The sequence below is a fragment of the Lingula anatina genome, chromosome 2 (genome assembly GCF_051362555.1).
Source record: "Lingula anatina isolate TDL-2025a chromosome 2, LinAna3.0, whole genome shotgun sequence".
In the NCBI taxonomy this organism is placed as follows: Eukaryota; Metazoa; Brachiopoda; class Lingulata; order Lingulida; family Lingulidae; genus Lingula; species Lingula anatina.
In genome coordinates, this window is record NC_141768.1 from 10,896,923 (window position 1) to 10,913,571 (window position 16,649).

The 16,649-nt window shown below is 35.1% G+C and overlaps 1 protein-coding gene across 5 annotated transcripts in view; it reads left to right on the forward strand.

The window, feature by feature from the left end:
* The window catches only part of LOC106171916 (uncharacterized), a 42,685-nt gene that overhangs the window by 18,183 nt on the left and 7,853 nt on the right, over window positions 1-16,649 (forward strand). For 4 of the 5 annotated variants that reach the window (XM_087007122.1, XM_087007118.1, XM_087007120.1 and 1 more), the window contains exons 17-30: window positions 1,520-1,684; window positions 1,941-2,009; window positions 2,769-2,851; window positions 5,326-5,399; window positions 5,883-6,102; window positions 6,893-7,011; window positions 7,422-7,599; window positions 7,787-7,905; window positions 8,339-8,433; window positions 9,944-10,025; window positions 10,556-10,698; window positions 14,857-14,994; window positions 15,231-15,373; window positions 15,745-15,830. In XM_087007122.1, the coding sequence (XP_086863248.1) occupies window positions 1,520-1,684; window positions 1,941-2,009; window positions 2,769-2,851; window positions 5,326-5,399; window positions 5,883-6,102; window positions 6,893-7,011; window positions 7,422-7,599; window positions 7,787-7,905; window positions 8,339-8,433; window positions 9,944-10,025; window positions 10,556-10,698; window positions 14,857-14,994; window positions 15,231-15,373; window positions 15,745-15,830 (1,714 nt within the window). The remainder of the gene's footprint in view (window positions 1-1,519; window positions 1,685-1,940; window positions 2,010-2,768; window positions 2,852-5,325; window positions 5,400-5,882; window positions 6,103-6,892; window positions 7,012-7,421; window positions 7,600-7,786; window positions 7,906-8,338; window positions 8,434-9,943; window positions 10,026-10,555; window positions 10,699-14,856; window positions 14,995-15,230; window positions 15,374-15,744; window positions 15,831-16,649) is intronic. The other variant, XM_087007123.1, reaches the window with a different exon arrangement.

Here is a 16,649-nt window from a genome sequence, read left to right on the forward strand (position 1 = left end):
TTGCAAAATTTGCTTCCCTTTTATCTCCAAAACTGGCTGAGATAGGTCCGTAGTTACTATTGAACTTGAATAGGAAGTCATATACTGGCATTATAAATGTGACCTTAAAATTGACCTTTGTCCTACTTTTCACCATAAACTGAACTTTGCAAATTTTGCTTCCCTTTTATCTCCAAAACTGGCAGAGATAGGTCCATAGTTACTATTGAACTTGAATAGAAAGTCATATACTGGCAATCTAAATGTGACCTTGAAATTGACCTTTGACCTACTTTTTATCATGAACTGAACTCTGCTAATTTCTTTCTCTTTTAACTTCAAACTTGACAGAGATAGGTCTATAGTTACTCTTGAACTTGAATAGGAAGTCATATACTGGCAATCTAAATGTGACCTTGAAATTGACCTTTGACCTACTTTTCACCATGAACTGAATTTTGCAAATTTTTCTTCCCTTTTATCTCCAAAACTGGCTGAGATAGGTCCATAGTTACTATTGAACTTGAATAGGAAGTCATATACTGGCAATCTAAATGTGACCTTGAAATTGACCTTTGACCTACTTTTCACCATGAACTGAACTTTGCAAATTTTGCTTTCCTTTTATCTCCAAAACTGGCAGAGATAGGTCCATAGTTACTATTGAACTTGAAAAGGAAGTCATATACTGGCAATCTAAATGTGACCTTAAAATTGACCTTTGACCTACTTTACACCATAAACTGAATTTTGCAAATTTTGCTTTCCTTTTATCTCCAAAACTGGCTGAGATAGGTCCGTAGTTACTATTGAACTTGAATAGGAAGTCATATACTGGCATTATAAATGTGACATTAAAATTGACCTTTGTCCTACTTTTCACCATAAACTGAACTTTGCAAATTTTGCTTCCCTTTTATCTCCAAAACTGGCAGAGATAGGTCCATAGTTACTATTGAACTTGAATAGAAAGTCATATACTGGCAATCTAAATGTGACCTTGAAATTGACCTTTGACCTACTTTTTATCATGAACTGAACTCTGCTAATTTCTTTCTCTTTTAACTTCAAACTTGACAGAGATAGGTCCATAGTTACTCTTGAACTTGAATAGGAAGTCATATACTGGCAATTTACTGTGACCTTGAAATTGACCCTTGACCTACCTTACGAAGAACTTAAATTTGATTGTACCATATATATTTTTTGCAATAGTTTAAAAATTCTTGTTGATTGCATTTTTACAGCTTGTCAAGCACAAAACTGGTGGCTATGTCCCTTATTTTGTGTATGTGGGGGTCTATACGAATGCGCTTGCTCCAGCTGGTGGTACAATATTCGGAGGCGGTATCGCCTCTCTGATCCTCTAGTTAAATGTTAGTTTTGTCATATGAAACCAATTGTATTCTATGATAAAATAAACACCCTAAGAGGCATGCTGCATTTCAGACATTTAAGTAAAAGTATCATGAATATTTTTTATGAAAGTTAATAAAATATGATAACAATTACATATTAAATTATTCTCAAATATTTTCAGTTTGCCAATCTTGTAGAAAAAGATGCTTATTTGACGGTATCACAAGATGTGAGGGCTGAGAAATTTGACTGTTTCATTAGGGAAGTCCTTAATAGCTGCTTTGGTTCTGAAGCAGCCAAAAGCAGGGAGACAGGACAAGTTATAGTAAACCTTTACTACGAATTGGTATGCTAACTTATCAATTGAAATTTTCACCTGATGTTTTTTATAATCATGATTACAATTAATCACCTCCACTAAAAAGTTTTTGGGAATGCCCTACAATTAAAGTTATTAGATATTTTTCTTGGTTTTTCCATTTATGATTATTATTTACCTTTAATTTACTAGGAAGCTATATTTTATAAAAAGGCATGTTGGGTCAGAAAATCAAAATAAAGGAAAAATGCATTTTATATATTGATATCCTTCATTTTTGTAGGGGTCTTTCAAGCTGAGTAGAGCATATCAAGATGACCTCAATAAACAGGCAGGAAACAGACAATATTTTGTTAGTTTATTTTTGAGTATTTTTACATACAAACATTGCAACACAGCGCAAATGTCATAACAAGAAAGTCTTTAAGACGGCAGTACTGTATACTTCTGTTTTTTATGTACAAATACAGATGTGTCTGTACATATAACTGTCACCTGCATCTGTCACCTTTAATGACTCCTGAAAAAAATTGGCATTTTAGAGGGTGTCATTTGGTACAGTTTAGAACTATGATTCAGCTAGTCAAAATTCTAATTTCAAGAGGGGATCATTGATCTGATTTTTTTTAGGAATCGAAGGGACCCCCTAACCCCCCGCCCCCTCAAATTCTCCACTGTTTATGATTCTCAGACTTACAAAAAAAGACTCATTGAAATACCTGAGTTGGCAAAGCAGTCTAATTGGCTTCTTTTTCTGGGAGTTATACATTTTTCTGAAATTATCTTTTTCATGCATTGGCATTTTTAAAGTGGGACTTTAAACTCCCATGGGCATGAAGCCAAATGATAAACAAATTTTATAAATGTCCATGTTATATATAGTAGATAATTAAAAATTAGTGGTAATTATAAAAAAACTAGACATTTATAGAGTATAATTGTTTTTAGAACTTAATAGTGTGATGAATATTAACTTCTGAAAATTGTCAATGTCTCCTGGAAATTCAGACATTATGATTTTATTTTCATGCCAAAAGCCCTTAAAGAGTGCTTTTAACTTGAAAAAAAATTGTTTGCACTTACTTATAACCATGTTTTTCACGTGTCTTAGGTAAGGAAAGAAATCTACTTTAATAAGAAACTCTCCAAAGTATCCAGTGACATGAATAAAGTGGAACAGCTGCTAGAAAAAAGGTAGGTTACTCTTGCAATGGTTCCTTAATTTGTGTGTGTGTGCGTGCTTGTGCATGTGTTGGATTATTCAGTTGGTTTGACAAAAAGATATGAATGACCCTGTTAACACAAGTATATGGTCTGGGGGGTCATTTTGACTTAAATTGTGGCATTAGTGGTACATAGCTACTCCAGTCTACCTTTTGATGTGTCCAGATTGATTCATATACTTGAAATTCATGTGCATCCTTGGCTTACATAGAAGTCAAAAGCCATAAATTAGGCTAAAGATTAAAAAGATTCAAGTACATATAAACCTAACTACAGGGTTACATGTGATAGGTGGATGCCAGCCACGCGGGTCACAAGCTTATATTAATTAATAATGCCACATTGAATGCAAGCATTCAGGCAGTCAGATCATCCAGCTAATAAATGACAAAAATAACGATAATGATGATAATTATTATAATTTGAGTTTTTCAGGGCTGAACTTAACATTCAATCAGTACAAAGGGACCATTCAGAATGAGAAGAGCCGTGTGCTAGCTACGCCACGACCTAAATATGGCAGACCTACATGAAAGGAAGACCACTTAAGGGGGCAATGTACCCAAATATGGCTAAAAATCATCATTTTAGGTTTTTTATGTCTAATTATTGGTTAAATGTGTATCTAACATTTAACAGAATAAGATTTTTTACATTTTGAACAAAAAATGTTTTTTATAAGGATTCTGATGCTGCAAACATCGGCACCGGTGGCCTGGTCTATGCCCCGCCTTCGTTGTCAAGGGCCGTTGGCATGGGTAAACTTGGTGGGTGGACATTAGCAGCATCAGCAAGACTAAAGAAACAATAGAACGGGGATGCGCCATACCCCCTTTGTCATAAACAGCGAGCGGCAAAGCATTGCCTATTGTTCCACTTAAGCTGTTTTGATAGTCGCTCTTGATTGTGATCAGTGCTAAGAGGGAGCTTTTCCGACACATTGGATTTGCTTGAAATACGCGTTTTCCCTTGAACTTCTTGTTGTTACACATGCTCTTTCGATTTTTTTGTTAACTAATAAGATATGAGCTGGAGAATAAGCCCTAGTTTTTTTAACGTTAATGCTGGTATACCGCGAGGTACAGGTCTGGATGCATGTACCCACTTTCTAGGCTGACATGGTGCTTTTTTCTTCAACAATTATTGCAGAATTTTTCCTGACTCACCCAACTTTAGACATTTCCTCTAACAAAGCCTTTCTGGTTGCAACTGTTTCTTGTTGTTGATGGTCCGATCGGCATCCTGTAACACGACCGTGTTTTAGAACCATTTTTCGCTCCGCAAATATGGACAAGACTGCCTGCGATGCTGCTAATGTGTGCACATCCTAGAGCGCATCCCTAATACTTGCCCCGCGTCAATTGTCATGATTGGTTGAGTAGTTAGAGCTTACTTGATTGCCTGTCAATCATTCTGGCAGTGGTAGCGGTAACCCCTTGAAGTTACTAACAGGAGGTGAGATTGATACAAAAAGAAGATTTTCTGACATCCAAATGCATGCAAACAAGCTAATTTCAACTGGCAATAGAGTACCTATCTTCGCGATCGTCAGAACGATAACAGGTAAAGCTGTCAACAATTTAATTTGCTATTTTGGACAATTAACCTCCCTGAAAGGGTTTTTGCTCATTTTCTTCGCTTTCAAGATTGACGAGACAGCATTATCGGAGCGAGCTATAACTGTCTACCTGTACACCTGAGGGAGACCAAATTCACCATGCTAATTAAGAAAAGTATGCATTAGAAGTGCTTTTTAAGAAATTTTGATTGATCCTCTCTTTTCCAATTTATTGACTTTGAAAGTGAAAATTCCTTAATATTTTGATGTAATTCACGTTTTTATAGATAATATCAACAATAAGTCTCTAAAGAAAAGTCCCCGACTCCCTTTTGTAGTACTTTGTCCAAGTCTTATAATACCATTAAAAGCATGTTTATAGCTGTCCAGGTGCCTGAGAAAATGAGGTGTCTAAAAATTTTGTCCCCAAAATCCCAATATTACGTCATACGATGAAGTTGGAGCTGTGTCTCAAGCATAATTAGATGTTTTGAAGATACTTTAAGTGAATATGCCAGGAATTAAAAAAAAAACTAAGACCTTTATTTTAAGGGAAAATCTCTTACCTACATTGCCCCCTTAAACCTGTAATGGTATCTCTGCCTTGCACACTCCCTACGCGTCATCCCTTGACTGGTTAAATTGAGCCGAGATTTAATTACTGTGCCTCTGCAGGTACGATGTGTGGGGAGACGTGTGAGAGGTGAAGAGACCATTACAGGATTAAGCGGTCTTTCTTTCATGTAGGTCCACCATATTTAGGTCGTGGCCTAGCTAGCACTTGGCTTCTCTTATTCTGAATGGTCCCAAAGACTAATACCACCCAGATGAAGAGAGCTTTACTCATATGCTACATTATTCATTTGTTTTTACATTTTATTTCAAGAAATGAAGAAAATTTAATGATAGGGAATGTCATGAAAATTGTCCAACTCTATGTAAATCACCATCGTGTAGAAGGTAAGTAGATTTGCATTAGAGCAGTAAGTAGATATTTGTGTTGATGCACTTTGCATGGTCAATAAAGTAATGATAATCATGTTACCTGGATATGAATGAACAAAAAGATTCAAACATTAAATGATTTTGTCACTGATGTTTTCTCAATACTTTTGCATGTTGGTTTTTGGATGTTGAACCACTATCTGGTTAAAGGGAAATTGTGTTTTTTTAATGAAATTTGAACAAAAATCTGACCTACATAAACTCACATATGTTGCATAATTAATTCAATGTTAAATCAATTTTTTAGAGCATTGTCATGGGATTTTTATCAAAATTGGCATTTGTATAACTTTTAAACCTTTGTTGCCTACCCTATGCTATACTACGTGTAAGTTCCGGTTTCAGAAAATTGTAAAAAAAAAAAAAGCAATTCCACTTAGGCATTAGTTTGCACACACAAGCACCCAGTGACAGTAACATCCTTTATTCTTTATTCAGATGCAATAAGCTTTCTACGCAAAGAAAAGGAAAATATCATAGGTACAGACACGGTTGGAGATTGGAACACCTTGATGATGTCAGTTATGCAGGAGGTGGCAGACATATGCAATTTGACCCAGTTGAAAGCTTTTTTTGGAACGCTGAAATCTAGTTTAACACTATACTCTGATGGAAGTGCAGCAGCAGAGCGGGCATATTTCAAAGTACTTATTGACAGGTAAACAATTTAGAAGCTTTATAAAATTAGCATTTGTCAGTTTCTTTATGTCTGTCTATCTATTCATTGAACTTAGTTTTTCATGAATTTTTTCAATCTTTGAAGAGTAATATCACTGTAAGTTGTTTTATTATGTCAGTTATTAGCTTATCCTTATTGCATCAGTTATCCTTATTGTAAGTATGAGGAATTTTCACTGCTGTTCAGAAAAACAACTGGTTCTGTTGCCATATCTTATTCACTCTATATCTGCAAAACCATATTTTAGTTGTTACAGTACTTAAAGCTTGCTGAGTGACTTTCTTTGGTAAAAACCTGATAAAAAATTCAGGAATTTTATCTCCATTATAAGGAAAGATACATCCACATTTTGTTTATAAACAAAATATGTGAAATACTCTTTCAATTTTCCAAGTACTTATGTTATATCTCCAAAATTAGGGGAAAAATCATAGAAAATGTTGTATTAATAAATGTACATTTTATTTTCCCACCAGCATGTTTATTAGTTTAAGCATTTAAAAAACATTGACTCATTTCTTTTCCCAGTTGATGTGTATACCTTGGTGTTTCCTTTGTGCTAGATGAGTTACTATTTAATATGTACATGTTCAAGGTGTGTTAGCCATTTAACGCAAAAAAAAAAATTCTTTATAGCTCTTAAAATATTAAATGTGTGTTATTATCCCTTTTATGTGCCTAATCCAGCTGGTGGTACATACCCAGGAGGTGGCTTTTGCCTTTCTGATCCTTCAGTTCATTTCATTAAATACATATACCCTGTTTTTAGGAATGGAAAAGAAGTACTGCTTGAAGAATTGAAGGAAGGTCTGTTTACAGATTCTGCATTGGCTCCAAAAGTGATGGCACTTTTGATGGAGGATGGGGACAGAGATGCACTTAAAGACTGTAAGTTAACTGAAGAAGACTTTAGGAATAACCAAGTGCTGTGTCAGTTAACCAAGTATTTCACCAGTTATTTTGATTGTATATGAGAGTGTCTTTTGCAGAAAGAAGTTGAGTGTTCTTTGAAAATCTATAAAATGACATATACAGTAATTAGGAATGCAGTGGGTGTGCAGGGACACCCCCCTGAGCTTGATCTATATCTGCACTCTGTAATCTGTACTGTTGACCTTATACTTTACAATTTAGTACAGAAAGGAAAAGGCACACATTCTTCTTACAAGTTGAATATTAAACTTACTGTCAAGCCAGAGGAAATGCATTGTTCTACAGGCCTAGAGGAGCAGAGTTTTGCTCCTAGCTGAGGCTTAGTAGTAATTTTGAATCTGATTTGTTTGTTTTGGTTGTTCCAGATGTTGCCAAAGCTTTGGCAGAGGATTCTGACAATTTTTGTGCTGCAGTAACACAATTGATGGCTTCTCAAGGCAATTGTTTGGATGTTGCCAAAAGCCTGATACAAGTCTTCGAAGAGAAAAGATCATCTGACACAATAGCACTGTCTAAAGTTATTCTTTCTGCAAGTCTGAAAGTGTGAGTATTTTTGAAACAACCCATATTATACTTTCCATTTTTACTAAGTATGTATGAATGTGGCCAATCGGAAAATATAAAATATATCATTTTGGAGTTCTTACTCATGATGCAAGAAATTTATTTAAAAAAAGCTTTAGAAATTGTTTGTTAATGTTAATGTAAATGGTATACAACTTTCATTCAGAGACATTCAGAAAATGGAAGGATTAATGGATTACTTGTTAGAGGTACTGGGAACATCTGATTTCAAGGAAAGTTTCTCAGTTGTACAGCATGGTCTGCTGGACAGAGATTTTCTGTCAAGTAAGTCTTGACATAAAAATATGACAACTGCACTACAGGGGCGGATCCAGAGATATTTTCTGATAGTCTTCCACAATATCTTTGTTGGTCCATCCTCCATTTTTTGACCGTCTTCCGACAGAAAAAAAATTAGGTACTCATCAATGTAAACGTAGAAATTTGACCGTCTTCCGGAAGACCCAGAAGACAGTCTCAATCCGCCCCTGGCACTAGACATGATGTTTATACATGAATTACCAACTCCTTTCACTGAAACTTGACCAGAAATCAAATTAGATTTTGATTTGAATGTAAGGCTTGGTTTGTTGTTATGCTGAAATGTCAAGCACAATAACCAGTTTTTGTGTGCTGTTGGTGTTTTAATGGATATGTCAGTTATAAATAGAGTTACTAAGGTAGAGCTTTAATGTGAAACACTTTGTTTCTATTCCAGCATACAGGTATATGATGTCAAGGAATATCATTGAAATGGAAAAACCACTACACTGGGCAAGACACTGGGGTCCAGGATATGCAAGGCTCTTGCAAGTGTGTGTCATAGTAGTTGATTAATATATCATGTGTCTGCAATACTGGGTAACACAATACTGGATAACAACAATTGGACATGGGCATTTAAATTTCGACATGGTGCTGATCTTGTGATCCCACTTTCCAATTAGAATGTGCATGGTATTTTGCTTTATATTCATAAATTTTTGGAAATGTAACATTAAACACACACAAAAATTATCAGGAAATAGTACACTTAACTTTACAGAGTTGGAAAAGCATGCTGTGATCTTGAATTGGCGATTATACAGCGATTACATGAAATCATTTTTCATGAATTACATGCAAAAAATAGTTGGAACTGGATATAGCTAATTTAATTAGTCTCATTTAATATTTATTTATTATTATTATTATATCATCAGTGAAAATCTCCACTATTTATGCTAGGACCCTGGGCCAAATCTGAATGGGAAAATTAAAATACACACTAGCTGTGGTTTTGCTGTTTCGCTTGTCTGAAGGAAGCAGAAAAAGGATTGGGTCATAACATCTGTGATTACATGCTCAGGTGACAGGATTTCCTTACGCGTTGTTATATGAAAAGCAGAGTGCATGCATTTCAGGCATTTAACTCCCAAAATTGAACGATTTGTATAGTTAACGTGTTTGGGAGGTAATACTTTGTACTGACGTGGAAAATGGAAACGATGGCAACACGCCACAAGCCTTTTTCTTCACCCATCAAAATTTGTGTCGAAGAGCAATTTTTGTTTCTTGTCTAATAGTGTGTATGCTGCAAATGCTCCCTGAGATGACAAAAAAACATAACATTATTCTGAGAGCTTTCTTTTCCATATGCTCAGCTGCAAACACACTGGTTTGTCTGTGTCCCAGATTTAAGCGCTGTTTTAGTGCCATTTTCAGCTAACAATTATAAAGTTTAAAATACACAACAATGCTTGGAAACACAAAATGGTTTGTTGTTAATGAGACGAATCCATCCCCTTTCACATGAAAGAACCCCCATTGTAATCCAACAAAGGAATATTTTGACAGACTGTCAAAGATGAAAACCCATTGTTGTTACCCAGTATCAAAGATTTATATATGCTATTCTTCAGGCATTCTAAGTGGGAGTAGGCTGTAGGGGGAATAGCTTGACAATTGCAAATAATTATTACAAAACAACAGCTACATTGTACCAAGCACAACTGTTTAAATTGGCACATGAACTGCATTTAAAATGTTTTTTTTTTAACAAGAAATTATACATAAAAATCCGACTGCGATTAAGTTGCCATCTCTTCCTCACACATTTATTACAGTTCCATTCATACATACCATGTGCACACCGTGTGCCCAAAAACGCACTCACACACACACATTGGAAGTAGGGAATACTGGTGCAATGTAGGACAATTACCATTATTAATCAGTGTGAAATGTATGAATGGACTTGCTATTGGAAGAGGTGACTGTTAAAGGAGAAAAATTGGAAGACTTTCAACATACGTATATGTATACATAGGTATGAATATTTCAGAGCTGTGATAAATTACCAGTGGATTTACCAGAAAGTGCAGAGATGCGCAGGTACCTACTGAAGAGATGCATCAATCAATATAGTAAGCCATCAACCATATATTCCTTCATTCATATTAAAATTATGTATCTTCTTTCATTTACTGTACCACTGGCATGCCTTCTAAAGGTCTATTTTAGCTTGACACACTTGAGTTTATCATTTTAAAACAGTAATTCAGGCCTACCCAACTACCAGACTCGTCACGAATGATCCTGAATTCACCGGTAGATCAGACCACACTACCCGTTTTCAAGGTGTGTGTCAGATCGCATTACACAGTATCATTCCCTGAACAAATTTTGAGTGGTGATGCAATGCTTTTCAATCCCGCTGAGAATCGTCACTATCACATCGCGTACTAGGCAAGAGTGGTGTCGCGTCTGATACTGTGTAATGCGATCTGACACACACCTTGAAAACGGGTAGTGTGGTCTGATCTACGGGTGAATTCAGGATCATTCGGTGCCGAGTCTGGTAGTTGGGTGGACCTGTAATTGTGTCACTTATTCTATCAGTTTTATTGACATTGATTTGCCTGTCTGTATAACAGCTTTGTTTGCCATGTTTCAGTGCTAAGTCATCGTTGGGAAAATGCTCTATCCTTCATGGTAGAGGTTTTATTGCTGGGTAATCCAGATGATATAGTACAGCTAAGGCAGCTGAGAGAGGAGGCAAAAAAGAATGGAGCAGAAGATGTTGAAGGAAAGTTTGGGGTAAGACATTACCTTGAAGGTTAAACATAATTAAGACTGCCCAAAAATATTGAAATAACCTGCAACATCAACAACATTTCTCAGAAGTATACTTATACAAGCACAGTGTCAGTCTTTATCTGCATCTGTCTTTGCCATTGCTGTTGTCTTTGCCAAGCACTTTTTACTCAAAAACAGAATAAATGATAAACCATGTAACTAATTATTCTCAAACTTACTGGAAATATTAAAATAAACTTTGAGTTTGGAAAAAAGCTGGCTTGAACAGTTTTTTCTAGAAGTTACATACCTTTTTATGAATTTTTGCTTGTTCACAAACCTTTTTGCCCCCCCCCACAAGAATGTGGCATTATGATGGCACAATATCTGACCAACTGGCTGTCTGTTATGTTTTGACACTTGCAGCCTAGTTTGTATTGTTAGAGATTACAAACTGCCTCTGACTTAATAATATCAAGTTTAAATATGGATGACTCTAAATTTTCCTGGAGGTTAAAAAATGGAGGGGGGATGGGAGAGAAGATAGACCCCAGTTTTATCAAAAAACTACATAACATAAATAGCAAAGTTTTATTTTTTTACCACCCAGTGCATCATCATCATTCCTCTTCGTCCCGTGTGGGACATAAGGCCACAGTCACTTCTTTCCATTTGGCCCTATCTCTGGCGCCACCCAGTGCAGTTGTCAGAAAAAAAAATTATGATGAAATATGAAAATGAAAATGAATACTGAACCTGCCAAATGATAGTTAATTACCCCCTTACAGCTTCAGTAGGCGTACCAGACATCAGAATCGCTTAAGCTGAATGCAATTTAGCAAGAAACTCCTAGGAGATGGGTCAATCCAGCTAGATCTATCTAGTTATTGGAATGGAGTCTAAGGCTTGTATAAGCAAACAGCAGTTATGGTTTATGAGGTCTGTTAATGGGTATCGGTTCACAGCCTTTCAGATATATTTCTGTGTAAATCCCATTAATTGCATTTAATTTTTGGAAAAAATGTGTCTTTGAAATGAAAAAGTCTTACAAGTTTAAAGCACACCAATATGAAAGGACCCATATCAAAAGCAGCTCTATCTGGGGACAGCCTTTGCAGAGAGTTTCATTAGTGTAGAAATTAAACAAAAAATTGAAGATTTTGAGTGCATGCCCTTTGCTTATAATGATGTGGGAGTTAATAGTGCAGTGAAGGAATTCCCAGGCATTATGGAGTATGCTACAAATTTGACCCTTAAAAAAAAAAAGTGCAAAGTAAGACTCATGGTTTGATCAAAATTGCAATAAGTAAATGAACTTTGGGACTTGGAGAAGGTCTAAATCAGAGATGTTTAAAAAGGAGTTTTGAATTAATGGCCATTGAAAAGCAAAACAATTCAAGAAACTAGTAAAATATAAAAAGAAACAAAAGGGTGATGTTTCCGCAATTGAAAACAGGAATCCACATCTACACCATCTATATATCGTTAGTAGCCACTTGCAGTGGCGCACTATTGTTCTTTACTCCCATTGAGTATAAGAGTATAATTTATTCAGTTTTTCAAGGCCTCCGGCCCATAGTACATAATAATAATAATAATAATAATAATAATAATAATAATAATAACTAGACTGCAACTGGCTAAAGCCAGTGGCGGAGGATTCCCCTGCAAAATAGGTGTGGAAATGCTCTTACAAGGTCATGTGAAGGTCATGGGGTAAATTTGACCCCGTATTCTGAAATTGGGGGTGGGGGGGTCAACAAAACATCACTTTTAGCCCACTTCCATATTTCTCCATGAAATAACCGAATGACCTTGAAAATGAGGGTCAAGGTCAAATTTGACATTTGATTTGGGGGTGTTGGGTATATGTTTGGGGTAGTTTACTATAGCATGTTATCACAAAAAATCAGGATTTCATGGAGAAATTGACAAAGTCGCTATTTCTGTGAAATTATTTATATTTAAAAATCTATATTAAAAAAACTAATCAGTCAATTGTCAATATTAATAGCGACTGCACTGGATAGATATCTAGGGCAACTTTTGACATCATCCTTGTGGCTCTGTGACATCTGGTTTACATCCTGCCAAGTGTCAACCTCCTGGAGCATATTTTGCAATAAGTTGACCTTGACCTGACCTACTTTTCCTAAAATTGGGTCACATGATATAGAATCATTGTGCGACCTCACCTATGTAAGGATTTGTCAAAATGTTGAAAATTCTAGGAGATATTGCATTTTGAAATTTGCAAAAAATTCACTTTAAAAGGCTCTGTGACCTTGAAAATTAGGTCAAGGTCAAAAAAATTGGGTGGACCAGAATAACTTTTCATAGGCTATCAGTATGAATTTTTTCAGAATTTTAGAAAGAAATTTTTTGACGAAAAATAATAATAATAATAATAATAATAATAATAATAACAGGTAAAACAATAGTATTCCCCTATGGGGAATCCTAATAATAACTAGACTGCAACTGGCTTAGGCCAGTGGCGGAGGATTCCCCTGCAAAATAGGTGTGGAAACGCTCTTACAAGGTCATGTGAAGGTCATGGGTTAAATTTGACCCCATATTCTGAAAGAGCATGTGGGAATTGGGGGGGGGGGGGGGGCAACAAAACATCACTTTTAGGCCACTTCAATATTTCTCCATGAAATAGCTGAATGACCTTGAAAATGAGGGTCAAGGTCAAATTTGACATTTGATTTGGGGGTGTTGGGTATATGTTTGGGGTAGTTTACTGTAGCTTGTTATCACAAAAAAATCAATATTTCATGGAGAAATTGACAAAGTCACTATTTCTGTGAAATTATTAATATTTAAAAATCTATATTAAAAAACTAATCAATCAAATTATTAGCGACTGCACTGGATAGATATCTATGGCAACTTTTTACATCATCCTTGTGGCTCTGTGACATCTGGTTTACCCCCTGCCGAGTGTCAACCTCCTGGAGCATATTTTGCAATAGGTTGACCTTGACCTGACCTACTTTCCTAAAATTAGGTCACTTGATATAGAATTATTGTGTGACCTCACCTATGAAAGGATTTGTCAAAATGTTGAAAATTCTAGATATTGCATTTTGAAATTTGCAAAAATTTCACTTTAAAAGGCTCTGTGACCTTGAAAATTAGGTCAAGGTCAAAAAACTTGGGTGGACCGGAATAACTTTTCATAGGCTATCAGTATGGATTTTTTTCAGAATTTTAGAAAGAAATTTTTTGACGAAAAATAATAATAAGAAGTAGAAGAACAGGAAAAACAATAGTATTCCCCTATGGGGAATCCTAATAATAATGATAATAATAATAATAATAATAGTAAAGTCCGTGAGAAGTATTAAGGATTATTAATTTTTGTCAGTGATCTAAAATTTCTTTTCTTAATAAAAAAGCATTAAATATATAAGCAGCTAAACTAAATATTAAATTGAGAGCGTTATTGTCAGTTAAATCTTGATCATTTCATTGTCTTGAACCAGCTGATGCATTACCTTTATGTTTGAGCTGGAAAACGCGGCCATATTAGATGACAAACTTTTCAAAATGTATGTAGGCCCCTACTGTAGGGAACTTCTAGAGCTTGGCCCAATAAAAAACAAAAAAACTTAGTAACCTTTTGCAAACATGATTTGAAGACTAAAATGTGACCCTATAATTTATAGTATGATGTAATGGAAGAAAGAATAGACTAAACCTACCACCACATATTCACGCAAAGTTATAACCTGTATACCCTGATTGTAATGTTATCTGAATATCAGCCTCTGCATGAACATATTTTTAAATTATTGTAATTTTGGTACAAATATCATAGAACCATTGTTAGTTCAAAGTCATTGTCAAGATGTACTACTAATTTGTAACCAAAATTATACATGTGTCCCTTTATATTTACAAAATTACTAAAAGCAATTAACAGCACTAGGTTACATGTAAGTAAAATGGCTAAACAAATTTTTGATATTACACAAGTGCCAGTTTGTTTCCCAATGGATATTTAACTCTTGTTTTGTTATCATTGCCTGTCCATTTGACAACTGGTGCTGCTTTGTTGTTGTTTTTTGTTTGGTTGTTTTCATTTAGTTACAAGTTAAACTGATATGAAAAAATATATATGTAGATATAATCTGGCTTAGCTATTGTTAAATCAACTGTTTTACATTACAGATGAAAATCTTGAAAAAACAGGCTATTTCCATGGCAGATATGTCTGAATTGGTGGAAAAGTGGCAACGTGATAGATTACCAGTTGGTGAAATTAAACAGAATATTAATGAATTGTCAAGAATAATCATCGGAAAACCAGTAAGAATTCTCTCTCTCTCTCTCTCTCTCTCTCTCTCTCTCTCTCTCTCTCTCTCTCTCTCTCTCTCTCTCTCTCTCTCTCTCTCTCTCAAGGTCTTAATTAAAACAATCTAATATTAATATTACTAGAAATGTTACCATACTTGCTAAGATTATTAAGTATTTCCAGTTATTATTCATGCTTTTGTGCATTGTGAGTATTTATGTGTTAAAAGGGTTTTTATTTCATTCTCAAGTCAACAAAACCAGAATATATCAGAAGATTGGTGGAAAAAATGATGTCAACATTTGGTGTGACAGAGAGAACTCTAGAACAAGCTCTACACAGCTGCAGCATAAAAACTGACCTGGAGACAATGAAGCACTTCTTTGGATTACTGTAAATACAAATATTCACTGTATAAGTGTAGTAATGTGTGATCCAAAGCAGATCAAATAATCTGTGATTACTCGTGATTACTCGGAAATATTACATCCTTGTAGATATTGATTTCAAAACTTGGATTTAAAATTAAAAAGACTGTCATTATTATGTTCAGACACAGTGTATCTGTACATATAATCATTACCTGTGTCTGTTGTTATCTTTGTCATTGATACATTGATAAAGTTACCACTGATACCCAACATAATTTTAATATTGAATGAATTTCCAGACGTAACAATCTCTTCCTAAGCATAATTTATTGATAAGTTAAAGGAAACATTTTTGCGATTTAATACTAAATATACTGAGTATTTTTTTAACAGAGACAAGGAATATCCACAGCATCAGTTTCACCTGGAAGTGCTCCTGGACACTGCAGCTGCTCTTGCTAGATCCGGGGCTCATGCAAGTAAATACAACCTTTTTAATTACATCGAAAATAAAACTCATTTGTTTATGCTAATAACCTTTACCCCATTAAATGTCTTTGGTTTGAGACTCTGACACAATTGTGTAATCCAATCATCCATAAAATTCCGTAAAGACTGAAATTTTGATTTTCTATGATGTACGATGTAGAGCTGAGACTGAAGTGGGTGTGGTTATTGGTATCATTACCATTTCATTTCAAGCTCAGTGACAACTTCAAATAATGTCCAGAGCTAAGTGATGTGGAAGTCCAATATATCGTGTATGGTAAATCCAAATGTGATTTTGAATTTTGCCCCTATGTTAAAAATGAGCCCTCCCAAGTAGTCTCCTGTTTTATATAGGGTTCCTCCTTCAAGGAGTTTTAGACAATTTCTTTCACTATCATGTCAATCAACTGGGACAATAAATTTTTCAAAGCTATCTATCATAATGCACAACTAAACATTTTTATGTACAGACACAGATGTGTCTGCACCTATAGCCATCACCTACGTCTGTAGTTGCCCTTGTCGCACGTGCACTTTCAGTGATGACTCGATAAGTGGAAAACCATTTTTTCTTTTGTCTTCAAACTTACATAACTGACTAATTTTCGTCAAATATAGGCCAAGTTTGAAAACCAGCTTGATCAGATCATTTTTCAAAAAGTTGTGCTGTTTTTTCCCTTTTTAAAGCATATATGCTATATAGATAACACATCTCAAGGAAAAACCGATATTGCTTCATACTTACATGAGTGATCAGTATATCTAAAACACAGGTCAAGTTTGGAAACCAGCCTGATCAGATTATTTTT